Source organism: Suncus etruscus, chromosome 11, assembly GCF_024139225.1.
Source record: "Suncus etruscus isolate mSunEtr1 chromosome 11, mSunEtr1.pri.cur, whole genome shotgun sequence".
Classification (NCBI taxonomy): Eukaryota; Metazoa; Chordata; class Mammalia; order Eulipotyphla; family Soricidae; genus Suncus; species Suncus etruscus.
In genome coordinates, this window is record NC_064858.1 from 97822675 (window position 1) to 97848341 (window position 25667).

At 35.6% G+C, this 25667-nt stretch overlaps 1 protein-coding gene and 1 non-coding gene across 2 annotated transcripts; one reads left to right on the forward strand and one right to left on the reverse strand.

Annotated features, from left to right (window-relative positions):
- Positions 1 to 12318: 12318 nt before the first annotated feature.
- Positions 12319 to 16294, reverse strand: IL22 (interleukin 22). The gene is made up of 5 exons (XM_049783025.1): positions 16109 to 16294; positions 15594 to 15662; positions 15332 to 15475; positions 14393 to 14458; positions 12319 to 12396 (listed from the first exon to the last, which is right to left on the reverse strand). Exons 1-5 carry the CDS (start codon positions 16292 to 16294, stop codon positions 12319 to 12321), a joined length of 543 nt encoding a protein of 180 aa, XP_049638982.1.
- A 6613-nt stretch (positions 16295 to 22907) lies between these two features.
- On the forward strand, positions 22908 to 23041 carry LOC126023185 (small nucleolar RNA SNORA51). The gene has a single exon (XR_007500390.1). It is a non-coding gene; the product is annotated as a small nucleolar RNA SNORA51 (small nucleolar RNA).
- The last annotated feature ends 2626 nt before the right edge of the window (positions 23042 to 25667 follow it).

Genomic DNA, 25667 nt, shown 5'->3' on the forward strand with positions numbered 1-25667 from the left:
TGTACTCAGAAATTATTCCTGGCTGTTCTTGGGGAACCATATAAAATTCTAGGATTGAAACCACATTGGCTGCATTAAAGGCAAGTGCCCTACCTGCTGTACTATCATTCATAAACTATATTACTTTTGTTGATATGTTGTGTTGATTCATTTACAAGAGGGAAAAAGGCAGCAAAAAATTGTAAAAGGCAAAACCCCACAAGATCTGGAAATATTTGCATTTTCCACATGATATTTCCTTTTAGTTAGTTAAAAATTCAAATTTCTTATCAGGGATTATATTACAAAATTCTGATGATCTGATATTATATCTCTCTATAAGAATTTAAAAATTTTTGCAAACCAAAATACTGTGCTAAGTTTGTTGTATTGAAGTACAAAAATAAAAAGAACTCATATTATTCTGATGCCCACAAATGCACTTGCCATGTTCAAACAAGAGCAGCTCCAGAGACTCACTCATTTCTCAAATGAAATGTAAACTGAGCCATGAAAGATCATGGGTACACTGACCCATGCAGTAGAATCTGGCCATCTCGGAAGGAGAGGACAGGCCAGATTTTTTGTCCTGCCAAAACCATGCCTACTACCTCCATCACCCAGAATCACTTTACCTGATGGCCCTGCCTCAACACCCCTCTATGATTCTCTTTGGGGACACCAATCTGACCAAACTTTAGGTAAGCCAGTTTAGGAGCTGATAACACCAGGGCTTAATGAAGTGCAGGCACCCTCCATACACACCCAAGTCTTCCTTCTTTCAATAGTCCTGGCAACTGAGTACACGTCCCTAAAAGCTGCAATATAAGTAACATTGCTTTCAATCTCTGAACAACTTCATTTGTTTGATGCTATCATACGTATAGAAACGCATTAATTTAACAGAATGGACAGCTAACAATAAGAGCTTACTAATATTCTGCCACTGTACTAATGACCCCATTAGAGATACAATAATTTTCACAGATGTGATTGCTACTGCACTTTTTCTTTCTTTTTTAAAAATTCTATTTCTTTTCTCTTTTTCTTTTCTATGTCTATGCTTTTACAATAACTTTACTCTCACTTATCTGAAAACAAATGTATTATGGGCAACTATGTCAACTATGTGAAGCATTTTCTTTAAATAAAGTAAAAAATCACTTCAGTAGTAAAAAAAAAAAAGTTGCAGCTGGTACAACTAGGTGTACTATCATTCTCAAATTCTCCCCAATGCCAGCATGTAAGTTGAATTCAGAAAGTCAGCATGTGAAACCTCAGTTTCAGCCAACATGCATATGTAGCCTCAGAGAGCCAGAATAAATATGCAATCTCAGAGACCAACTTGTTAGTACAACCTCAGAAATAAATACATATGTGCAATCTCAGAGAGCTAGCATATATATAACATATATATACATATATATATACAACTTCAGAGAGCCAGCATACATGTGCAGCTTCAGAGAGTCATCATGTATGTGTAGTCTCAGAGAGCTAGAATGCATGTGAAACCCTTAGAGAGTCAGCTGTGTGCAACCTCAAAGAGGCAACATGCATATGCCACCATGTTCATCACAACAGAACAGCAACCGCCAGCTCAAAGAAAATTATTAATGCATTTTGTGGTTATTTGTGTGTTATTTATACAAGCATACAAGTAAATTATTTTCTACCTCTGGGAAGAAGAATTAGGGGGCTAGGGGTAAATTGGAGACTTTGGTGGAATAGAGCCACATCGGTGGTAAGATTAGTGTTGAAATGTTAAATGCCTGAAACAATTGTATTATGAACTTTGTAAATAATGACATTTAACAGAATGGACAACTAACAACAAGGCTTAATAAAGCTTCTTCTATTATTTTTTGGGGGGTCACACCCGGCAGCCCTCAGGTGTCGCTCCTGGCTCTATGCTCAGAAATTGCTCCTGGCAAGCTCAGGGGACCATATGGGACTCTGGAATTCAAACCACCATACTTCTGCATGCAAGGCAAATGCCCTGCCCCTATGCTATCTCTCCGGCCCCTCTTCTATTGTATTAATGGCCTCGGTGGAGATAAAATAATTTTTGAAACTTGCTACTATACTCTTTCTTTTTCTTCCTTTAAAAAAAAACCTTCTCTTCCTTTTTCTTTTTCTTTTTTATTTCTATGGATTATTTTTTCAATAACTTTGCTTTCACTTATCTGGAAACAGACATATTATGGACAACTATGTCAAGCTATGTGATATATTTTCTTTAAATAAAGTTAAAAAATTTATTCTACTCAGAAAAAACTATTTATTGTCCTTAACTTGTTTATTTAAATAACAGACTCCTTGCAACTGTTTTGGGGTCAGTAAAAAACTGAAGATAGAATATGTAAGGCAGAGAATCCCAACAGAAATTAAAATCAAACTAGACAATGAAAAAGAATAAGATTTTGTTAGCTTTTGAGGTCCCAGAGTTGGAACCCATGGTCTCCCACATGTGTTCTACTATTGAGACATATCTCTGACCCTGATTTTTCAAACCATGGAAAGAGTTGAAAGCACACTGAAAGAATGAGTGTTATAGCTCAAGATTATATATAGCTGAAGTCTGACTGTTAAGGGCCAGAAATAATTGAGAATAATTTCCACAATCATAAAAAAAAATTTCTTGCAGAGAAGAGTACTGTGTGCAAGGAGCTGAAGTTTCTGGTAGGTTTCTAAAACTTTGGCTATACTTTCTATTTAGTCTCTTTTTAACTTTCTCCCACCAATTCAATGCAGTTAGAAGACAGCAATCAAGTAAGTACATGGAGCATATTTTAGAAATGAAAAGAAAAACTGACACCTAAAAGAGCAAATAATAACTTGGTTTATTTATTATTACTTGTTATGATGGGGATAGAGATATTAGTACAGTAGTAGAGTGCTTGTCTTGTGTACAACACACCTGAATTTGATTCCTGGCATAATGGTGCCCATAATGGTGTCTACCACCTACCTCCAGGAGTGATTTCTGTTGTGAAGAGCCAGGAGTAACTCCTGTGCATCAGCGAATGTGACCCCAAAACAAACAAAACTATATAAAATATTAACTGAATATGATTTGAAGGGTAGGAAGAAAAATAATCAGAAAAGTAACAGAACTTATAAGTTCTTATGTTATAGTTGACAGGTTTTATAGCTTTCATAAGGCATAGATTTATAATCATAAACTCTTTTTATTGCTGATTTTATTTTTCCTATATTCTTTGCCTGCATCTACATTGGACAAAGCTGTTCACCTGGTAAAGTGATTTAAACTGTAATTCCTATAGAATTTAACTTTTGAAGATTCTGTCTATTTTGAGATCAATAGTGCAATTTTCCATTGATGAGATTATTGAGCAATGCTTGAATCTTCTTAGTGTAATTAGTCCTTAAGGCCTAAAAATAATGCAATCTACTTTCATTGATTAGACTCACTTATCTCAATCTTCTTTTCTACCTGATTTTTTCAAAAGCAAAATGTCCTTGAAAGTAGATTTGAAAGCTGAAATTACTATTCCTGTAAGACAACTTCCAGCCTTTGGAATCATTTCATTTTCTTTGTTTGATGGGCACTTACAAAAATTTAAAACACAAGCCTTTCAGGACCAAATTGGACAAAAGACCTGTCAATGTGTTTCTAACTCCTGCAAGAAGCCCTGCATACTAGTAAGTGTGAAGAAAAACTAGAGGATAACTTTATCTATTAGAGATATGACCCAAATGAGGCTCTCATTTCCAAGGCAGCTAAAGCCAAGTGTTATACAAGTCACCGACTTGTTTTCTCTAATTCTACTCTCTGTTATTGCTATGCAGTCAGTTATCATCTCCTCTTTGGATTGTTCTTATTACTGTTATTTTTCTCTTGTTCCATGTTTATTTGACTTTCCACCTAATAGACACCTATTACTGTGATTTTTTCTCTTATTTCAGATTTATTTATTATTTATTTCCAACTAAGAGACACCTATTACTGTTTTTTTCCTCTTATTTCAGATTTATTTGACTTTCCACTTAATAGAGTAATATTCAAGAAATAACTTAAATGTTAGCGTCATTTGCCCATTTTTCTCTGTGTGAGTTTCAGTCATAAAATGCAAACACCCTTCACTGGTACACATTTCCCACCACTAATGTCTCCAGTTTCCTTTCTGCCTCCCTTCTATCCTGTCCCATGCCCAACTTTATGGCAGACATTTGCTTCCCTCTTCTCTCTATTTCTTTTCCTTTATTTATTTTATCACAATACTTTCCATATTCATCCATGGATGAATAAATTTCATGATATAGATCATGATATGGAGAGTAGTATTATGTTAAATCATATATATATATATATAGAGAGAGAGAGAGAATAATCACACTCATTAGTGAGATATAAAGGATAGTATGGTAAGAATATCCAAAGACAATAGAGTAATAGAGACTAGAGCCAGAAGTAATGGTTCATGGTAGGAAGCTTGCCACAAAGAGTGATGGAAGGTAGTTAGAGCAGGGAAGGAACCACTATGACAATGAAAGTTCGAAATTATTGCTCTGGACAAGAACCGAGTGATGAAAGGAGGTAAAGTGATATGTGTGATACACTTTCAGTAACAGTAGTGCAAACAACAATACCGAAAAGGAAAAAAGGAAGAGAAAATGAAGGAAAGTGTCTGCCATACAGGTAGTCTGGAGATGTGTGGAGGGAAACTGAGGACATTGGTGTGGTAAAATAGATTAGTGAAGGGATGGGTTTTAGAACATTGTATGATTGCAACTCAATCCTAAATAACTTTGTAACTATCTCATGGTGGTTCAACTAAAATATTTTATTAAAAAAGAATAAACCTGTGGCTTTCTATCTTGGGGGTGGTAAGAAATTTTTGATAACTGTCCAGTAACTTCTATGAAAGATTTGTGCAATATGTTGAAACTAGCAAAAATGAAATCTTCAAGGAATAACTCTTAAATGTTGGTATCATTTACCTATTTCTCTATATGGAATTTATTTCAGCACTATGTCTCTCTCTGCTTCCACCCTTGAGATTTCTTTTTTTTTATTTAAACAAATGTATTACATACATGATTGTGTTTGGTTTCAGTCATGTAAAGAACACCACCCATCACCAGTGCAACATTCCCATCACCAATGTCTCAAATCTCCCTCCTCCCCACCCAACCCCCACCTGTACTCTAGACAGGCTTTCTATTTCCCTCGTACATTCTCATTATTAGGATAGTTCGAAACTTAGTTATTTCTCTAACTAAACTCATCCCTATTTGTGGTGAGCTTCCTGAGGTGAGCTGTAACTTCCAGCTCTTTTCTCTTTTGTGTCTGAAAGTTATTATTGCAAGAATATCTTTCATTTTTCTTAAAACCCATAGATGAGTGAGACTATTCTGCATCTTTCTCTCTCTTTCTCTGACTTATTTCACTCAGCATAATAGATTCCATGTACATCCATGTATAGGAAAATTTCATGACTTCATCTCTCCTGACAGCTGCATAATATTCCATTGTGTATATGTACCACAGTTTCTTTAGCCATTCATCTGTTGAAGGGTATCTTGGCTGTTTCCAGAGTCTTGCTATGGTAAATAGTGCTGCAATGAATATAGGTGTAAGGAAGGGATTTTTGTATTGTATTTTTGTGTTCCTAGGGTATATTCCTATGAGTGGTATAGCTGGGTCGTATGGGAGCGCGATTTCCAGTTTTTGAAGGAATCTCCATATCACTTTCCATAAAGGTTGAACTAGACGGTATTCCCACCAGCAGTGGATAAGAGTTCCTTTCTCTCCACATCCCTGCCAACACTGCTTGTTCTTATTCTTTGTGATGTGTGCCAATCTCTGAGGTGTGAGGTGGTACCTCATAGTTGTTTTGATTTGCATCTCCCTGATGATTAGTGATTTGGAGCATTTTTTCATGTGTCTTTTGGCCATTTCTATTTCTTTTTTTATCAAAGTGACTGTTCATTTCTTTCCACCATTTTTTTATAGGATTAAATGTTTTTTTCTTGTAAAGTTCAGTCAGTGCCCTGTATATATTGGAGATTAGCCCCTTGTCTGATGGGTATTGGGTGAATAGTTTCTCCCACTCAGTGGGGGACTCTTATATCCTGGGCACTATTTTTTTTTGAGGTGCAGAAGCCTCTCAGTTTAATATATTCCCATCTGATAATCTCTGCTTTCACTTGCTTGGAGAGTGCAGTTTCCTCTTTGAAAATGCCTTTAGTCTCAATATCCTGGAGTGTTTTACCTACGTGTTGTTCTATATATCTTATGGTTTCAGGTCTGTTATCGAGGTCTTTCATCCATTTGGATTTAACCTTTGTACATGATGTTAGCTGGGGGTCTAAGTTCAATTTTTTGCAAGTGGCTAGCCAGTTGTGCCAACACCACTTGTTGAAGAGGCTTTTCCGGCTCCATTTAGGATTTCTTGCTCCTTTATCAAAACTTAGGTGATTGTATGTCTGGGGACCATTCTCTGAGTATTCAAGCTTATTCCACTGATCTGAGGGCCTGTCTTTATTCTAATACCATACTGTTTTGATAACTATTGCTTTGTAGTACAGTTTAAAGTTGGGGAAAGTAATTCCTCCCATATTCTTTTTCCCAATGATTGCTTTAGCTATTCTAGCTAAATTAATCTAGCTCATTGTTCCATATGAATTTCAAAAGTGCCTGATCCACTTCTTTGAAGAATGTCATGGGTATCTTTAGAGGGATCGCATTAAATCTGTACAGTGCTTTGGGGAGTATTGCCATTTTAATGATGTTAATCCTGCCAATTCATGAGCAGGGTATGTGCTTCCATTTATGCGTGTCCTCTCTTATTTCTTGGAGCAGAGATTTATAGTTTTCTTTGTATAGGTCCTTCACATTTTTTGTCAAGTTGATTCCAAGATATTTGAGTTTGTATGGCACTATTGTGAATGGGATTTTTTTTAATGTCCATTTCTTCCTTGTTACTATTGGTGTATAGAAAGGCCATTGATTTTTGTATGTTAATTTTGTAGCCTACCAGCTTGCTGTATGAGTCTATTGTTTCTAGAATCTTTTTCGTAGAGACTTTAGGGTTCTCTAAGTAGAGTATCATGTCATCTGCAAACAGCGAGAGCTTGACTTCTTCCTTTCCTATCTGGATTCCCTTGATATCCTTTTCTTGCCTAATCGCTATAGCAAGCACTTTCAGTGCTATGTTGAATAGGAGTGGTGAGAGAGGACAGCCTTGTCTTGTGCCAGAATTTAGAGGAAAGGCTTTCAGTTTTTATCCATTGAGGACAATATTTGCCTCTGGCTTGTGGTAGATGGCCTTAACTATATTGAGAAAGGTTCCTTTCATTCACATCTTGCTGAGAGTTTTGATCAAGAATGGTTGTTGGACCTTATCAAATGCTTTCTCTGCGTCTATTGATATGATCATGTGATTTCTATTTTTCTTGTTGTTGATGTTGTGTATTATGTTGATAGATGTACGAATGTTAAACCAGCCTTGCATTCCTGAGATGAAACCTACTTGATTATAGTGGATGATCTTCTTAATGAGGCATTGAATTCTATTTGCCAGGATTTTGTTGAGGATCTTTGCATCTGTATTCATCAGCAATATTGGTGTGTAATTTTCTTTTTCCATAGCATCTCTGTCTGGTTTAGGTATCAAGGTGATTTTAGCTTTATAAAAGCTATTTGGAAGTGTTCCTGTTTTTTTTTTTTTTTTCAATTTCATGAAAGAGTCTTGCCAGGATTGGTAGAAGTTCCTCTTGAAAGGTTTGAAAGAATTTATTAGTAAATCCATATGGACCTGGACTTTTGTTTTTGGGCAGACATTTGATTACTGTCTTAATTTTCTCAATAGTGATGGGTGTGTTTATATAGGCTACATCCTCTTCGTTCAACCATGGGAGATTATAAGAGTCCAAAAATTGATCCATTTCTTCCAGGTTTTCATTTTTAGTGGCATAAAGTTTCTCAAAGTAGTTTCTTATTGCCGTTTGGATCTCAACCATATCAGTAGTGATCTCTCCTTTTTTATTCCTAATATGAGTTATCAAGTTTCTCTCTCTTTGTTAATTTTCCCATTGGTCTATCAATCTTCTTTATTTTTTTAAAGAACCAACTTCTGCTTTCATTGATCTTTTGGATTGTTTTTTTGGGTTTCCACTTCATTAATTTCTGCTCTCAGCTTTGTTATTTCCTTCTCTCTCCCTATTTTTGGGTTCTTTTGCTGAGTATTTTCTAATTCTATGAGCTGCGTCATTAAGCTATTCAGGTATGCCCCTTCTTCTTCCCTGATGTGTGCTTGCAAAGCTAAAAATTTTCCTCTCAGTACCGCTTTTGCTGTGTCCCATAGTTTCTGATAGTTTGTGTTTCCATTGTCATTTGTTTCTAGGAAGGTTTTCATTTCCTCTTTGATTCCATCTCGGACCCACTGGTTATTCAGTATTAAGCTGTTTAACTTCCAGATATTAACATTTTTCTTCTGTGTCCCTTTGTGGTTCACATATAATTTCAGGGTCTTGTGGTCAGTGAAGGTAGCCTGCAAAATTTCTATCCTCTTGATATTATAAATGTATGTTTTATGTGCCAGCATGTAGTCTATCCTGGAGAATGTCCCATGTACATTGGAGAAGAATGTGTATCCAGGTTTCTGGGGATGGAGTGTCCTATATATATCCACTAGGCCTCTTTCTTCCATTTCTCTCCTCAGGTCTAGTATATTCTTGTTGGGTTTCAGTCTGGTTGACCTATCCAGTGTTGACAAAGCCGTGTTGAGGTCCCCCACAATTATTGTGTTTTTATTGATATTATTTTTCTGATTTGTCAACAGTTGTATTAAATATTTTGCTGGCCCCTCATTCGGTGCATATATGTTTAGGAGAGTGATTTCTTCCTGCTGTACATATTACTTGATTAATACAAAATGTCCATCTTTGTCCCTTACAACTTTCCTAAGTATAAAGTTTGCATCATCTAATATTAGTATGGCCACTCCAGCTTTTTTATGGGTGTGTTTGCTTGGATGATTTTCCTCCAGCCTTTTATTTTGAGTCTATGTTTGTTCTGACTATTCAGGTGTGTTTCTTGTAGGCAGCAGAAGTTGGATTTTTTTTTGATCCATTTAGCCACTCTGTGTCTCTTAACTGGTGCATTTAGTCCATTGACATTGAGAGAAAGAATTGTCCTGGGAGTTATTGCCATCTTTATATCGAAGTTTGGTGTGTCTATTGGTCAGTCTTATCTTAAAGTAGGCCATTCAGTTTTTCTTTTAAGAATGGTTTTGAGGGGCCGTGCGGTGGCGCTCGAGGTAAGGTGCCAGCCTTGCCTGCGCTGGCCTAGGACGGACCACGGTTCGATCCCTCAGTGTCCCATATGGTCCCCCAAGCCAGGAGCAACTTCTGAGCGCATAGCCAGGAGTAACCCCTGAGCATCACCGGGTGTGGCCCAAAAACCAAAAAAAAAAAAAAAAAAAAAGAATGGTTTCTGAGCTGTTGTTTGTCTGTGAAACCATGTATTGTTCCTTCAAACCTGAAAGTGAGTTTTGCTGGGTGCAGTATTCTAGGTGAAGCATTTATTTTATTGAGTTTTGTCACTATGTCCTACCACTGCCTTCTAGCCTTGAGTGTTTCCGGTGACAGGTCTGCAGTAAATCTCCAGGATATTCCCTTGAATGTAATTTCTCTTTTTGATCTTGCTGCTTTCAGAATTCTCTCTCTATCTGTGGGATTCATCATTGTGACTAGGATGTGTCTTGGGGTGTTTTTTGGGGGGTCTGTTTTAGTTGGTACTCTTTGGGCATGCAGGATTTGATCACATGTATTCATTAGCTCTGGTAGTTTCTCTTTAATGATGTTCTTGACCGTTGATTCTGGAGATTTTCTTCCTGGGTCTCTGGGACTCCAATAATTCTTAAGTTGTTTCTGTTGAGCTTATCATAGACTTCTATTTTCATCTGTTCCCGTTCTTTGAGTAATTTTTCCATTGTTTGATCATTTGATTTAAGGCTTTTTTCCAATTTCTTCTGCTGTATGGAAATGTTGTTCATCTCATCTTCCAGTGTACTAATTCTATCCTCAGCTTCTGTTAACCCATGGAAAAGCTCAACCATGTTTTTCTTTAATTCATCTACTGAGTTTTTCAGACCTGTTATTTGACCTGAAATTTCAGTTTGGAGTTTTCTCATTTCTATCTTCATATTCTCTTGATTCTTATTAGTGTTCTCTTCTATACTTTCTTTGAGTTCTTTGAACATCTTCCATATTGCGACTCTAAACTCCTTACCTGAGAGACTGACTAGTTGGTTGTTCATGTTCAAGTCATCAGAGTTGCCATCATCATTCTCTATGCCTGGCACTGGCCTGTGTTGTTTCCCCATTGTCACACTTGTATTGTGGGTTTTTCTACGTGTTGTGGTTGCATTCATGGGCCACACACAGGATGAAATCAGGCCGAAAATGGAGCACAGCACAGAAGACAGGCAGATAGGGGTGCTGGCATCTGAGTTCCAGCAGAGTTCAGCAGCTTCCCCTTTTTGGGCATGTAAGCTCACCTCCAGGGAAGGCTCCAGGGAAGGCTCCAGGGAAGGTGAGCCGTCTGCAGATGAGCCACACACAGGATGAAATCAGGCCGAAAATGGAGCACAGCACAGAAGACAGGCAGATAGGGGTGCTAGCACCTGATTTCCAGCAGAGTTCAGCGGCTTCCCCTTTCTGAGCTTGTAAAGTCAGCCATTTCTTACTCACTCACTTGCTTGCTGGGTAGCTTTAGAATGCAGTTTTTGGGGGGTTCGCTTCCCAGGGCTCTGAGGAGAGCTTCAAGAATTCAGAAAAGACAGACAGCACAGGACAGGGCTCCCTTGAGGTCCTCAGTTTCCTCAGAAGAAGCACAGCAGGGCAGAGACTCTGCTGGTAAAGCAATCAGCACTTCACCTGGCAGTCCCCACTTCTTACTCACTCACTCACTAGCTGGGTAGCTTCAGAATGCAGTTTTTGGGGGTTTGCTTCCCAGGGCTCTGAGGAGAGCTTCAAGGATTCAAAAAAGACAGAGAAGCACAGGACAGGGCTCCCTTCGGGTCCTCAGTTTCCTCAGAAGAAGCACAGCAGGGCGGAGACTCCGCAGGTGAAGCAGTCAGCACTTCACCTGGCAGTCCCCACAGTCAGCCATTTCTTACTCACTCACTCGCTTGCTGGGTAGCTTCAGAATGCAGCTTTTTGGGGTTTGCTTCCCAGGGCTCTGAGGAGAGCCTCAAGGATTCAGAAAAGACAGAGAAGCATAGGTCAGGGCTCCCTTGAGGTCCTCAGTTTCCTCCCCTTGAGATTTCTTAATGCTAAACTTCTCTAGCAGCTATGATTTCCCAAACTCAAAGGTTCCCTGTTACTACTTGCAGGGAGATTGGAAAACATCCTCCCCCTAAAAATCTTGTCAGAACTAAAGCCCCTCACAAAAGCAGTAGATTCCCAAATATCTCCCCAGTAGCATCACTTATTTTCTTTACCCTCTACTAGTAGAGTAGATGAATTGCTTTCAGTAGTCTCATCATTTCCCCCCCAGAAATACATGCTGAATAATTGCATGTTTGAAATACTTGGTTCTAAAAGGTCAACTAATCATAGTTATATAATGTCTCTTAACATGTACTGATTTTCATTTCTCACCTACAGAATAAAAATAGTTCCCTCATTGCTTAGTCAAAATTAAGTCAATTTTATGAGACTGTTGGACACTTATCAAATGGAAATTACTGTGATAATAATGACAGGGATTTTGACAACACTGGTAATATTTATAGAAACTCACAAAACCACAAAGTTTAGAGAAAAAAACTTTATTAAGGTAAAATAATCATTGTAGTTTCAGAACTACTATTATAATAGTAAACTTACATAAGAGTTTGCAGACTCATTAATAAATGGATATTAAAATAACATAAATAAAGTATTTTATAATCAAATTATAAATCAGATTATAAATCAATATAAATAGATAATAAATATAAAGTATTGTATTTGAAACTACATATTTTCTAGAATTCCTATATGAATCTTTATAAAATGTAATATAAATAGATTATAAATATAAAGTTTTGATTTTATAAATAAGGTTATCAGGGCTTTTCCCTAAAAAAACTTTTTGTAAAAATAAATAATTTTAATAGAAATTTCTGTGTATAAAATCCCAACTGTCCTAAAATGTTATCAATAAATATTCTTTTCTTTAACTAAGCAGGGGGTTAATTAGAATCTTCCCATGATTATGGAGGCTGGCTTCTTTTCTGTTGGCAAAGTAAAATTTTTGGTGATCTTCTTATGTTTCTTAGAGGCATGACACAGTTAAGTACTCATCTTCCAGCTTTGCTCTAATTAAAAGCATTTTGTGACCAGAAGTCCACGAAGTAAATTCAGTTCTCCAATTACTTTGATTTCTCCACTCTCTCCAAGCTGTGAAAATAAGAAATTTAAATTTAAGTATTTAGACTACCTATTTTTAAAAGGAACAAATTAAAGAAAGATTTCACAGGTAGGTAGGGAAATAAATTACATTTTAATATTTTGTAAAGAATTTATAATAATACACATTAGCAAGAATAGAACATGAAGGGCCAGAGCATTAATAAAACAGTTAGTATGCTTTTCTTGCATGTAGCTAACCTGAATTCAATACATGCCATGCCACCCTACATGGTATCCTGAATCCTGCCAGGAGTGATACTTGAGCACAGAGCCAGGACTAAAATAAAACTTGAGCATTGCTAGATGTAGCTCCCAAAACAAACAACAATAAAATAATAGAATTTTTTGCTGCATCCTAAAAGTTATGACTACCCAAATTAAGAGAGAACAAACTAACAGCAATTTTGGTTCACCTCACACCAATAAAACTGTTTAAAACCATTCTTCACCACCACCACCCACAAAGGACGGATTAGATCTGTCTGAAGTCTGGGAGACCCATGGCATTACTATGTGATAGGCATTGCCTAGCTCATGGTCCTGTGACTATCTGCAATAAATGAATTACTGAAACAATCCAGCTCAGATATCCTTGATTCAAAACCACACTTTTACCAATGCATTAGGGGCCTTTCTACCTCTTTTACAAAGAAAAAAAATTTTATTTTTCTGAGGAAAATACCAAATAAATCAGATCTAGTTGATCTTTTAATAAACAGTAAAATACATACCCTAACATCTTTTCTATTTTTTTCCTCTGAGTACTAAAAGATAAGTTTTCAAACCAGTGAGATATAGAGTCAAAATTTAAGTTCAAAGCATCCTCTAAATTAATCCTAGTCCATTAAATTTGCTCATTTAATTCAAGAAATAAAAAGGAACTCCTCGTTGCCCTTCATTCTTTGTTCTCCTTTCTCTTCCTGCTTTTTTTTAATCATTTAGATTTTTTCATATTTATTTTGACATTATGCCAAGGAGTATCTTTTGTGTGATGCACAAAGATGCCCAGAGCTATAAAGGAATCCCACCCTTTCTCTTTCTGACTGTTTAATTGTACCGTACTTGAACGCTAGAGCATCACTTTCACTGGTATCTAATCATACTTCTGATGTTTGTATGCCTCGCAGTTGCTGCTCTGAGCCATCCACCAGTGATCTTTTCCTCAAACAGACCACACGACGGTATTATTCACTATAGAGCTCAATACAAGCCTTGAGCAAATAGATATTCATTAAAAGGAGCCTTTGTGGAATGGCAAAGACTTAAAAAGAAAGGGGAGCAAGAGAAGAAGAGTTTTCCAGATTGGATGTCCATTTCACTAGTATAAATCTATGACTAATATTTTTCTTCCTTTTAAAACTGCATAAGAGAAATAGGGTATTTTTTGCTTTGACTTTTAGATTAGAATTAATAGTTTAGTTATTATAATAATATTATTAATAATTCCAGAAATTTATCCTTAATGATACTCCAGATCTTTTGTTGTTTTTACTTCTCTGCATTTATCTGTTCTGTGTTTATTCCTCCAAGATTAAATCATCAAATGAATAACTTGAAAAAGCATTTCAAATAAGTTTACCCTAAGCACTTTTTAATAAGCACTTTTTTTTCTTCCAATTATACAAGTTAGCAGAATCTTTACATTTCCCATAGAATTAGCATTATAATATGCATTATATTGAAAGGGGGCATTAGATTGGCTGGGATTCAAATGATCTGCATTCTAGTTCTGGCTTTATCACATGTCAGGACATGGGGTGGCAAGATTAGATGATCCAAATTGAGATCAATTCTAGAATTCTATAGTTTGAAAGATTTGGAAATGGATTGAAAATTGTACAGACACATTAATATAGACGTATACTCCAAAAATAATTGGTAAAGAAATTGAACAGAATATCACAATACAGGAAGAAAGTAAAGGGAAAAACATTTATCTCTTCTATTTACCATTTAGAATTAAAATTGATATTTATTATAGTACCTCTCGGACTGTGTCCTTCAGTTCTTGCACATTTCTCTGAATATTCTGATCATCTCTCTCGATATACTGCAAAATGGAACCAGAAGAGCTTTTTTAATATGTTATCCTGACACTTTAAAAAGCCTCCACGTTTCTAACTTAGGTATACTACAATTCACCTGGGACGTTAGTTTTTAGCAAGCTTGCCCACAATGACCTAGATTTCACCAGCAACCTACATTTTCTGAGCTTTTAAATTCTTTTTGGACACCCAAATCCTATCATTTCCTTTACATGGGACTTACCTCTCTTCACCTTCGGGAAATTTTTCTGAGCTTTATATGTATGGGATGAGTGTGTTGGTTTATGTGAATGAGGTCAAAAATAAAACCCTAACTAAAACTCAACAAAAATGTAAACTCAAAACAAGAAACATAGAGAAAACATCTATGTGAGCAATAAGGCTTCTTCAATAAATGCTAAGTTCCCTGCGTTCTTCCCTTTGCACTCAAACTTTTCTCATTGATTCAAACTCACGCACCTCTGATTTTGATGTCTGACTTAAAATAAAATTAATTTAGGCAGCATTCCTTGCCCATCAATCACAGAATATTAATCCTTCTCATTTTCTTTTTTTATAACTGCTTCCCCCATCAACTCATTCTTATTATACCCATTTTTTTCTTCTGGATGCTTTTCCTTAAAACTGTGGCACTTTCTATCTGGAGACATACTGAGTTGCTCTGTCCCCAAAACAAACTAGCATACCCTTGCCAATTCAGACACCATCTGTTACCACTACAAATTCACATTATGTCTGCAATTCCAAATAATTACTTAAAGTGTAATGCTAAGGTACCACCTGCTGTCAGCATAAAAGATCAATGAGGGTTAAGGTATAAAGTGCTATAAGTGGAAGAGATCAAGCAAAGTGGGTGTGATGCTGGGAGAAAAACTTACACAATGGTTCAGTTTGTGGTTAATCCTGATCAGGTAGGACAGCACTGTATCCATGTAGGGCTGGTATCTGTGAGAATGAAGGAGCAGTACCTCTTCAACGGTGAAGTTCAGGACTTGCTTCATCACGTAACAGTAATCAGTCGCCTAAAAATAAATCAACAGGAGTCACCCTCGGGGGCATTTAAAAGATCCAACCATCACTATGACCTCTCCCAATTAACGAAGATGGCATGCTGCCCAACTCATCACAATCAAGGCTTACATTCACTCCACGAAACAGCTGATGACGTCCAAATAGACGAACATCTGTGTTGTTATCTGCCAAGCTGGCCTGCAAGAGAAAATTTTCAGAGACTTAATATCTGCATCCCAAGAAAGCCAAAGAAAAGTCAAAGTCTATTTTGACTTATAAAATCTAAAGGACCTAGAGGATCATGTTTTCTCCTAGAGTGACCCTATGAAGTCTAAAGAAAAAATGTATGTGTGTGTTTTTAAATGCCCAGAGGAATACCTGGGGAAACGAATAGTCAGATGGCTACTGTGTGACTACCTTTTGACTAAAAGTCAATGCACAAATCCTAAAGACCAAATGCAAGATCTTGTAGTAAAACCAGATCTCTGAAGAAGTCTCTGAAACTATAGAGGACATGGAAGATGGTTTCTGATATGCAAGAGGAAATAAATGATGAGTTCCTAAAGCTCTTAGAAGTATCCTGAATCAACTTAAAGAACTATTTCTGTGACAAGTAGAAAAGAAACTGAAAGAGAGAAGAGTACCTCTTCAGCCAGCCTGAAGGTGTGGTTGGTAACCTGGGCCGATGGTAAGTCAGACTTGTCCAGTCTGCAATGAGGACCGATGGGCCATGCAGCTCCTCCCTGCACCCAAAGGGCAATGAGAAGGAGGCAGCTGGCAGTCATAACACCCTTAAGGAAAGAATTCGCAGGTCTCTGCAGAGTGGCCATGGTAGGTAATTCTAAATGGAGCTATTTGTGATGAAAAGGAGAACCTGGAAGCAAGAGTTCAAGAAGCAAAAACTTACATAAAGGTAGAAAGATTAAGAATCAAGAATTATTTACCCCTCAAAATCAGTTATATCAAGTTTGCTGAAGTACTTACTTTTTCGATGATTCTGGATGTGATAGAAAGGTAGAAGCTGCTGCTTTTATATTAGAGTTCCCTCCTTTTAAAAAAATTTTTGAACCACGTTATCACTAACCACTACTATTATTTTTCTGAGAACTCATCACCACGCAGCCCACAAATCCCCATACTTACCTGGGGGCATTTCCCTAAGCGTCATGTTAGGATGATGAAGTATACTTTTCACAGTTCAATTCCAGAAATTTTCTAAAGCCTACACATTTTTTTGTTTTTGTAGAATTGGGATTCAATATAATTTTTTTTTTAATCTGTGAGCAAACATTTAGGTCACAGTTTCATCTTTCTACTGGGTCTCAAAGATTTTTATCTCATTAGAGATGACCAGAAATAAAGACGTTATGTCCTATAGCCTCGTTTTTTGAGTAAAAAGATAATTACAGCTTAACTATAATCCCATTGAAATAATCAGTCATTTTTAAACTACTCTGAGCCCTGAAGATGTATTTTAAAAATAAATAAAAATTAATTTAAACATCATTTCCCTCCTATTCTTAGATTTTCTCATAGCAATTGTAACGCAAATGTATCCCAGACATTTTCCTTGAACAATATCAATTTATACTTGGAAATATTAATGTTGAAAAATATGATTATTATTTTTATGAACATGCAGCATCTTACTAGTGCTTATAATAATCTACCTCACATTTGATACAGCACACAATATTTCTCAAAAATAGTGTGACCTTTTGTATTATTTATAGATGTCTAAAGAAGTGAATAAAATGGTTTATCATTTCATAATAATTAAGTGACAGCATTTTAATTTGAAACTATTGAAATAAAGTAAATTTTTCATATCAACCTAAGATAAGACTGAAAATCTTTCCAAGGGCTGAAAGTGGGGATTATATTCAACAAACTATTCCTGGTGGAAGGAATGTAAATGTATAAGAATTTCCTTGATTAAATTTTTCCCCTTTTTACTTGTTATCTTGGAATTTCAAATAGAAGGCCAACGAATGATTATAGAACTGGGGCCAGAGAAAGGGAGAATGAATAAAGTGCTTGCCTTTCACACTGCCAACCTGGTTCCATCTCCTGCATACTTTATGGTTCCCCAAGCCTACCAGAAGTGATCCATGAGTGCAGAGCCAGGAGTAATCCCTGAGCACAGTCACTGTAACCAAACCACACAAACAAAAAAATCCAAATGACTGTAGAATCTTGAGCATTTTGTGAAATGATACAAACCAAGGTGAGGAACTATAGTGAAGAATTAAAACAGTAAGAGGACACCAAGTTTTGAGGAAAGATTGAATAATCAGGGGAAAGAAAGCAAAGGGGGAGCCTGGGAATAGTAAATTTAAAAAATGCAAACATTTGCTCAGTGTTGTTTAGGACCTCAGAAAAAGTAAATAAAACACTTTTTTTTTCATTTTTATTTAAAACTCTATATGCTTATATTTTCACATAAGATAACTAAACTATCAAATAAAATATTTTGGTGAATTATCTGAAACCTAAAATTTGAAGCATTAGTTATTTTTTTCTCATGGGGCAAAATGTTTTTAAACCATTAAATTAGCTTCACTTAAAGAGTCAGTGTCTTTTTTATCTATGTATCCTAACTCTTCAAAGACTTTTAAGACAAGCTCAATAAGAACATACTCAATGAATGGATAAAGAGATGTCTTATGTAACATAAATACATATCTTTTTTAAACCATTAATATAGTAATGTGCTTAAGTAGTAATATTAGCATGCAAGGAGATCATTTGGGCACTGCTTTTAAATTCTTAGAAAGTTGGAGTTTCACTCAGAATTACCTTGCAACTTCATTATTATTCTCTTATAGAAAGAAAACCTAGGAAATAAAAACATAAAGGCAGAAATTTTCAAATCAGTCTTTAATAGCAAAGAGTCATTCATGGAATGACCTTGGTAGACAATCATTAATTTAATAAATGCAGATCTTAGGGATCAGTTAATTTGATCCAAATATATTAAAGTAAAAATCTACTTTTGGATTTCTAAACAGTCATGCCAGACTCTAAAACAGATATTGAGAGATTATAGAGGTAATTTAAAACTGTGCCCATGAAATCTATGATACATTTTCAACAACAGGACACTCACCTTGTGTGTGTGCTGCCCTGGGTTTGAAAAACAAACCAACAAAAGAACTCCTGTTAAGTAACAACTGGAAATTGATATGTGCCAAATAACATCAATGTTCTAAATCTACAATATACTCCTTGTTTCCTTGTGAATTTCTAAGTCATTGTCACTTTTTGTATTCCATCTGCTTTTGATAGCAGGGTAATTAATGTTTACATCACAGAAAATGCTTGGGAGCCTTCCTGTTTCTTCAACTTTGTGGCAGAACCTTAAAAAGATTGGAAGTAGGTTCTCTTAAAAGGTTGGAAGAATTCACTGGTGAACCCATTTGGGCCTGGCTTTTTGGAGGGAGAGGCTTTTGATTAGCACTTTTATTTCCTCAATAGTAATTAATATATTCAGTTATCTTCTTAGTACAACCTTGGAATTAAACATAAGACTGAGGTGTAAATTAGTGCTTGAAATACTTAACAGGCCAGAAAAGAAAGAAATAACTTGGGAAGGTTATAGGAGTTAAAAGATGTACCCATTTCTTCTAGGTTTTCTTGTTTTGTAGCACAAATCATTTTATCAATGATGATCCTTTGAATTTCTATGATATCCATTCTAACATTTTCCCCTTTTATTTCTGTTTGGTTCATTAAAATGTTTTCTTTGTGATTCTTGCCAGTGGTTTGTCTATCTTGTTTATTTTTTTTTCAAAGAACCATCTCTTGATTTCATTAATCTTTTGGATTTTTTAAAATTCAAATTTGTTCATTTCTGCTCCATACATATGTTATTATTTTCTTCATTCTTTCTGCTTTCAGCTTTTTTTGTTGGTCCTCTTCCACTTTTCTAATCTGTGGGGATAGTTTATTTATGTGGGCCCTTTTTTGATTTCTTGCAATTTTTATGAGATTTCCTTTAACTACCATTTTTGTTGTGTCCCACAAGTTCTGGTAACTAGAATCCTTATTCTTGTGTGTTTAATATTATTTTTGTAATTTACAGAGACCAGGAGTAGCTTATAGAACCCCAACTAGCAAATGTGAAACCACTAGTTTCACCGCCTGTACCATCCCACCTGCCAAGTGTGACCCCAGCAACTTAGTTGCTTTAAATCCTCATTGCCAAAATAAAGTATGATCTCTGGCACACCACAATATAAGTGTTGGTGACCCCATAATCTCAGAAACAACAACAAAGAAGATGTGAAGTCAAAAATAAATTAATTAAAAATAACAAAATAAAATAAAACTAAAAAGCAATATTCAAGGTACATAAAAAATAGTCCTGGAATTTCATTACAACACTTGCCTTGCATGTAGATAACCTTGACTCAATTCCCAGGTGTGTGTGTGTGTGTATATAACTACAACACTATATATATATATATATATATATATATATATATATATATAGTGTCGTAGTTAAAATAGTAATTGTGTTGCTGCATTTTTAGAAAAGTTTGAAGTGGGCTTACTTTTGAGACAAAATATTGAATGTTCCTCTATATATTGATGAGAACTAGAATTTAAATTTTACTCATGTTATTTTATTAATTGTTTTTAGAGAAATTAGAAATTGCTATACACTTCAAAATAAATAGGGCAGGAATTCAACATAAAATTCAGGTACAAATGGAGTTTGGGATACTTAACAGGCCAGCAAAGAAAGAAATACAATAAATAATAAATCCATATATAAAAGTGAAATCATCTATTAGAATGAACAGTAGAAGTACGTGAATGAAAGAAGTAATATGTAACGGGTGCTTGGTTAGGTAAAACTAAGAGAAAAGAAGTCAAAATACTCATTAATCCCTTAATCATTCGTCCTTTAAGAGGGTACACCTGGTCATGCTCAGGGACTATTTCTGGCTCTACACTCAGGAGTTACTCCTGGCAGTGCTCAGATGACCATATGGGATGCCAAGGACCAAATTCAGGTCTGTTGGTGCCAAGAAAGTGCTTTTTTTTATTGTACTATCTCTTGAAAGACCAATCATTCATTCCTTCACTATAACATCAGTTTTATAAGAACACAAACTCTTTCTGGCACAATTCTTAAAAAGCAAAAGTCCTCAATAAGTTTTATTTGATAATTAAATAAATTATAAAAAGTGCCTTGAAAATATTGGAATTTCTGAGCATGTTATTTGGCATCCAGTGGATATTTAACAATCATTCTCTTAACTGAGGGGAAAGTGAATATTTATTGACAAAACAAACCTGATTACTTTCATCATTTTTCATATCTGTAGCCAGTCTTCAATGTAGAAAAGGCAAGAAGATGTATGCCCTCTTTACAGTGTTTATGACTCACCCAAAAACCCTTAGACTCATAGTGAAAAAGTCAAAACTTGAATTCAGGTCTTCTAATTCTTTCCAAAATTCTCAAACTGCTTTCTTTTCACATTCATTATTGAAGATCACTTTAGGACATACATTTGATAAAGGACAGTTATTTTGAGTTAAAGAACAGAGGTCCCATGTCAGTATAAGATTCACTGCATGTGATAGCAACACATAGTTATTAAGATAATGACCTCTCTATCCATTTAGATCTTAATCCAACTCTGCCTCTTATTAACTGGATAGTCATAGCCACTTATCTATTCCTCTTGTGTTTTGGGGAATGTAAGTTGATTAAAGTAAGGACCTGATTGTCCTCAAAGAATTTATTAACATAATGCATTATAATTAAATATTATTTAAACTATTATGATTTACAAAGTTATTCAGAGTTACGTTTTTTAGACATACAATATTTTAACACCAATCCCACCAGCAGAGTCCATTCCATAATCCATTTTTTTAACATTTTAAAATAAATTGCTGTGACTCAGGCACTGGACTCAGATACTAGGAACACACAATATATAAATTATTTTTCGCTTTTGTAGCAAACAGGGTAGAATTGAGAGGTTGGTTATTCAAAAACAAAAAAATAATTATTCTATATACCATCATACACAAAATAAAGTTTATATTAAATGACTAAAAGACAGAGCAGTGGAATTGCAATCACTCAATAGATATGTCTATATAGAAAATGACATTGAAGATATACTAGATGTTTTATGTTAAAGTTATACATTATAGGGGTCAGAATGATAACACAATGGTAGGACATTTGCCTCGCATGTGGCTGACCTGGGTTTAATCCTGGTATCCTATATAGTCCCCAGAGCCTGCCAAGAATGATTTCTGAATGCATAGCCAGGAGTAACCTCTGATCACTGCCAGAAGTGGCCAACCCTCCAAAAAATAAGATAAAATGTATATATTAGTATACAGATATTTAATTAGTAAAATAAATGTTTTTCTGGGAAGAGGAAACAGCAGAAGGTAAAATATGGTGACGGGGGTGGCAGAAGAGAAATAATTAGTTTTATTAAATGGAGTAAGCTTTAGAAGTGATGGAAAAGAAGGGTGAGTAAGGAAGATAGGAGCAATTTTTGAGCAAAGTCCACCAAAACAGTTCTGATTTACAATGATGGGTAATAGGAGCCATTACAAGCAGTTGAGCATCAAGGGAGCCATATAAAGCAATACCCTATAAAAATGTGCTGAGTATCTGAGGCATAAACTGGAGTGATAAAAACTGTCATTTCAGACTTCTTAGAAGCTTGTGATTGTGCACCAGGGATAGTTTAGCACTATTAGTAACAGAATAGTCAGTGGTATCTAAATACATTTGAGCCATCAATGGGTATGACTTATACTTTACCCAAGTTTTAGATTTTTACAAGTAATTTTTTTCAGTTGGTTAATTGAGGTGATTTAACTGGGGAAAAGTCAACTACTTGAGATGCTTTAGGAATTAGGGATTCTTAAAGAGTAGTCTCATCCAATGCTGGTGACCGTTTAAATATTTTGTCAAATATTTAAATGAGTTTTGGATCCGAAAGGAGCAAATTATGAACACCAAACAAATTAGAGACCCAAAAGTTTTTCATCCGGTCTTCAGAAATCACTCCTCTGGGGCCAGAGAGATAGCATGAAGGTAGGGCATTTGCCTTGCATGCAGAAGGATGGTGGTTCGAATCCCAGCATACCATATGAATTCCGGAGCCTGCTGGGTGTACACCAAAAACAAACAAACAAACAAACAAAAACAGAAATCACTCCTCATTTCCTGTTTAGTATAAGTTAGTGGGGGGTAGGGTGGGGGAACAAATGTAGTCAAGATCAAATACCTTTTCTAGAAAGCCTGTCTAGAGTACAGGCCGGTGTGGGGTGGGGAGGAAGGACACTTGGGATATTGGTCATGAGAATGTTGCATTGGTGAAGGATTTTATATATATGTATATATATATATATTACATATGTATATATATATTAAAAAATCCGAAAAAGAAAAGTTAAAGCTTCCCAATTCTTACCATAGGCTGTGTTCTTTACACTGACTATATAGAAAGAGGAGGTATAGTAAAATCACCCCATATACACCTCAACACAGGCCCTTTGCCTGGTCTGAAATTGTAAATTGGGGGACAAATAAAATAAAATAAAATAATAAAAAAAAGATCAAATACCCCTACCACAATGGGATGCTGAACTAAGGAGATTGCTTGAAGAAAGGGAATCCATGGATCATGGAGTTTTCCCTGATAGATTTGGCCAGAGAATCTAAGTTAAATAATGTTTAATGAAATGATTATTTGCTTTCAGTTGGATTTTTCACAACTTCATCCTGAGCAAAATCATGCGCTAAGAAAGATTAAAACGTCTCTTTACCTCATCAAGGTTCAGACAATACAGAATTCTGTCAGACTTTTTGGTACTTAGAAAAAAGGAAGACAATTTGATGACATCTATATAATTAGTAAAAATAAAAGAGAAAAGCCATTAACTTTTTAACAATTTTAATTATATTTAATTCAATAATTTTTTTTTAGTTTCCAGGGTCACCATCACGAAAAAGTAAGAGATGGTTCATTTGGAGCTTCTTTTTCTAATCTTTCTTTTCTCCATAAAACCAAGGTCAGATATTTGTATTAATTAATAAATATTGTTATTATTTAGGACAGTTTTTGTCTGAAATAAGTTAAGAATGCTTTAGGGAGTTTTATCTCTGAATTTCTAAACTATTTTAATTCACCATTAATTCTCCTCCCTACCTTCAATCTTTTTCCCCATTTTATTTTATATCGCAATAATCATCAATCACTAGAATTTATCTCATTTTATATTTGTAATAACCTTTCAAATTATGTTATTACAGTTCTATAAGTAAGAAATATGAAGTTCATAAAGGTGAAATAACCTTTTCCAGTCATACTGCTGCTACGCAATGACAATTCTGGACCTAATGAAAAGCTCTTCTATTTATCATGCTATCTCAGAATATGTCAATCTAAATGCACGCCTCTTTATAAGGTAAGGTTTCAGCCATGAGGAGCTCAAGAAAAGTAAATATTTGATCAGTAAAAGAGAGTCTCCTATTTTTTTTTTGTGAAGCTAAATGACTTCTCATTTCTGAGTTATTTAATGCCTTATGCTTGCTCCTCTCATAACCCATGTCAATCTCCACTGAATATTCTGGTTAATTCTCTGCTTCCCCAACTAATTGTAGATCTTTGTTAGGGCAAAGAACATAGAGGATCAATTTTTTATTACTTTGTGTGTGTCATATATAGCTGTGGTTCGAGCTTATTTCTCTGTGCTCAGGTGTTCCTCTTGGTAGTGTGTAGGGGACATTCCTGGTGGTGATAAGGAGAAGATATGCAGTTTCAGGCTGTTTTTTTCTTAATGCCTGGATTATCTTTCTGGCCATACAGCATCAATTTTTGCTTACTTATTACTACTGAAACTCTAGTAAATACTACAGTATTAATTCCAAAGATTCTCCTCTCATTCACCCTTCTTCTTTCCCTCCTACATCCTTCCCACTAACCAACTCAATAATAATTTAGTAACTAGTATCTAATGTCAATGGAGGCTCATCAATTTTAATAAAGATGCCATATTGAAGATTGAGAATTCAGAAACTGTGCATGTATGAGCAGAGTGAGAAATGTTTGTACTTCCACATCCATTTTTCATAACCCTAAAGCTGCTCTAAGAAAACAGCCTTTCATTTTTCTTAAAACCCATAGATGAGTGAGACTATTCTGCATTTTTCTCTCTCTCTCTGACTTATATCACTCAGCATAAGAGATTCCGTGTACATCCATGTATAGGAAAATTTCATGATTTCATCTCTCCTGACAGCTGCATAATATTCCATTGTGTATATGTACCACAGTTTCTTTAGCCATTCGTCTGTTGAAGGGCATCTTGGTTGTTTCCAGAGTCTTGCTATGGTAAATAGTGCTGCAATGAATATAGGTGTAAGGAAGGGGTTTTTGTATTGTATTTTTGTGTTCCTAGGGTATATTCCTAGGAGTGGTATAGCTGGATCATATGGGAGCTCGATTTCCAGTTATTGGAGGAATCTCCATATCGCTTTCCATAAAGGTTGAACTAGACGGCATTCCCACCAGCAGTGGATAAGAGTTCCTTTCTCTCCACATCCCCGCCAACACTGTTTATTCTCATTCTTTGTGATGTGTGCCATTCTCTGTGGTGTGAGGTGGTATCTCATCGTTGTTTTGATTTGCATCTCCCTGATGATTAGTGATGTGGAGCACTTTTTCATGTGTCTTTTGGCCATTTGTGTTTCTTCTTTGTCAAAGTGTCTGTTCATTTCTTCTCCCCATTTGAAAGACATTCTTGCAATAATAATTTTCAGACACAAAAGAGAAAAGAGCTGGAAGTTCCAGCTCACCTCAGGAAGCTCACCACAAAGAGTGATGAGTTTAGTTAGAGAAATAACTACATTTTGAACTGTCCTAATAATGAGAATGTATGAGGGAAATGGAGAGCCTGTTTAGAGTACAGGCGGCGGTCGGGTGGGGAGGAGAGAGACTTGGGACATTGGTGATGGGAATGTTGCACTGGTGATGGGTGGTGTTCTTTACATGACTGAAACCCAAACAACACAATCATGTATGTAATCAAGGTGTTTAAATAAAAATAAATAAATAAATAAAAAGAAAAAAAGAAAATAGCCTTTAAAAGAAAATAAGGGGTAAATAGACTGGTAAGAAAAGATTATGCAAGGTAGTTGTGTGCCTCTTAAGC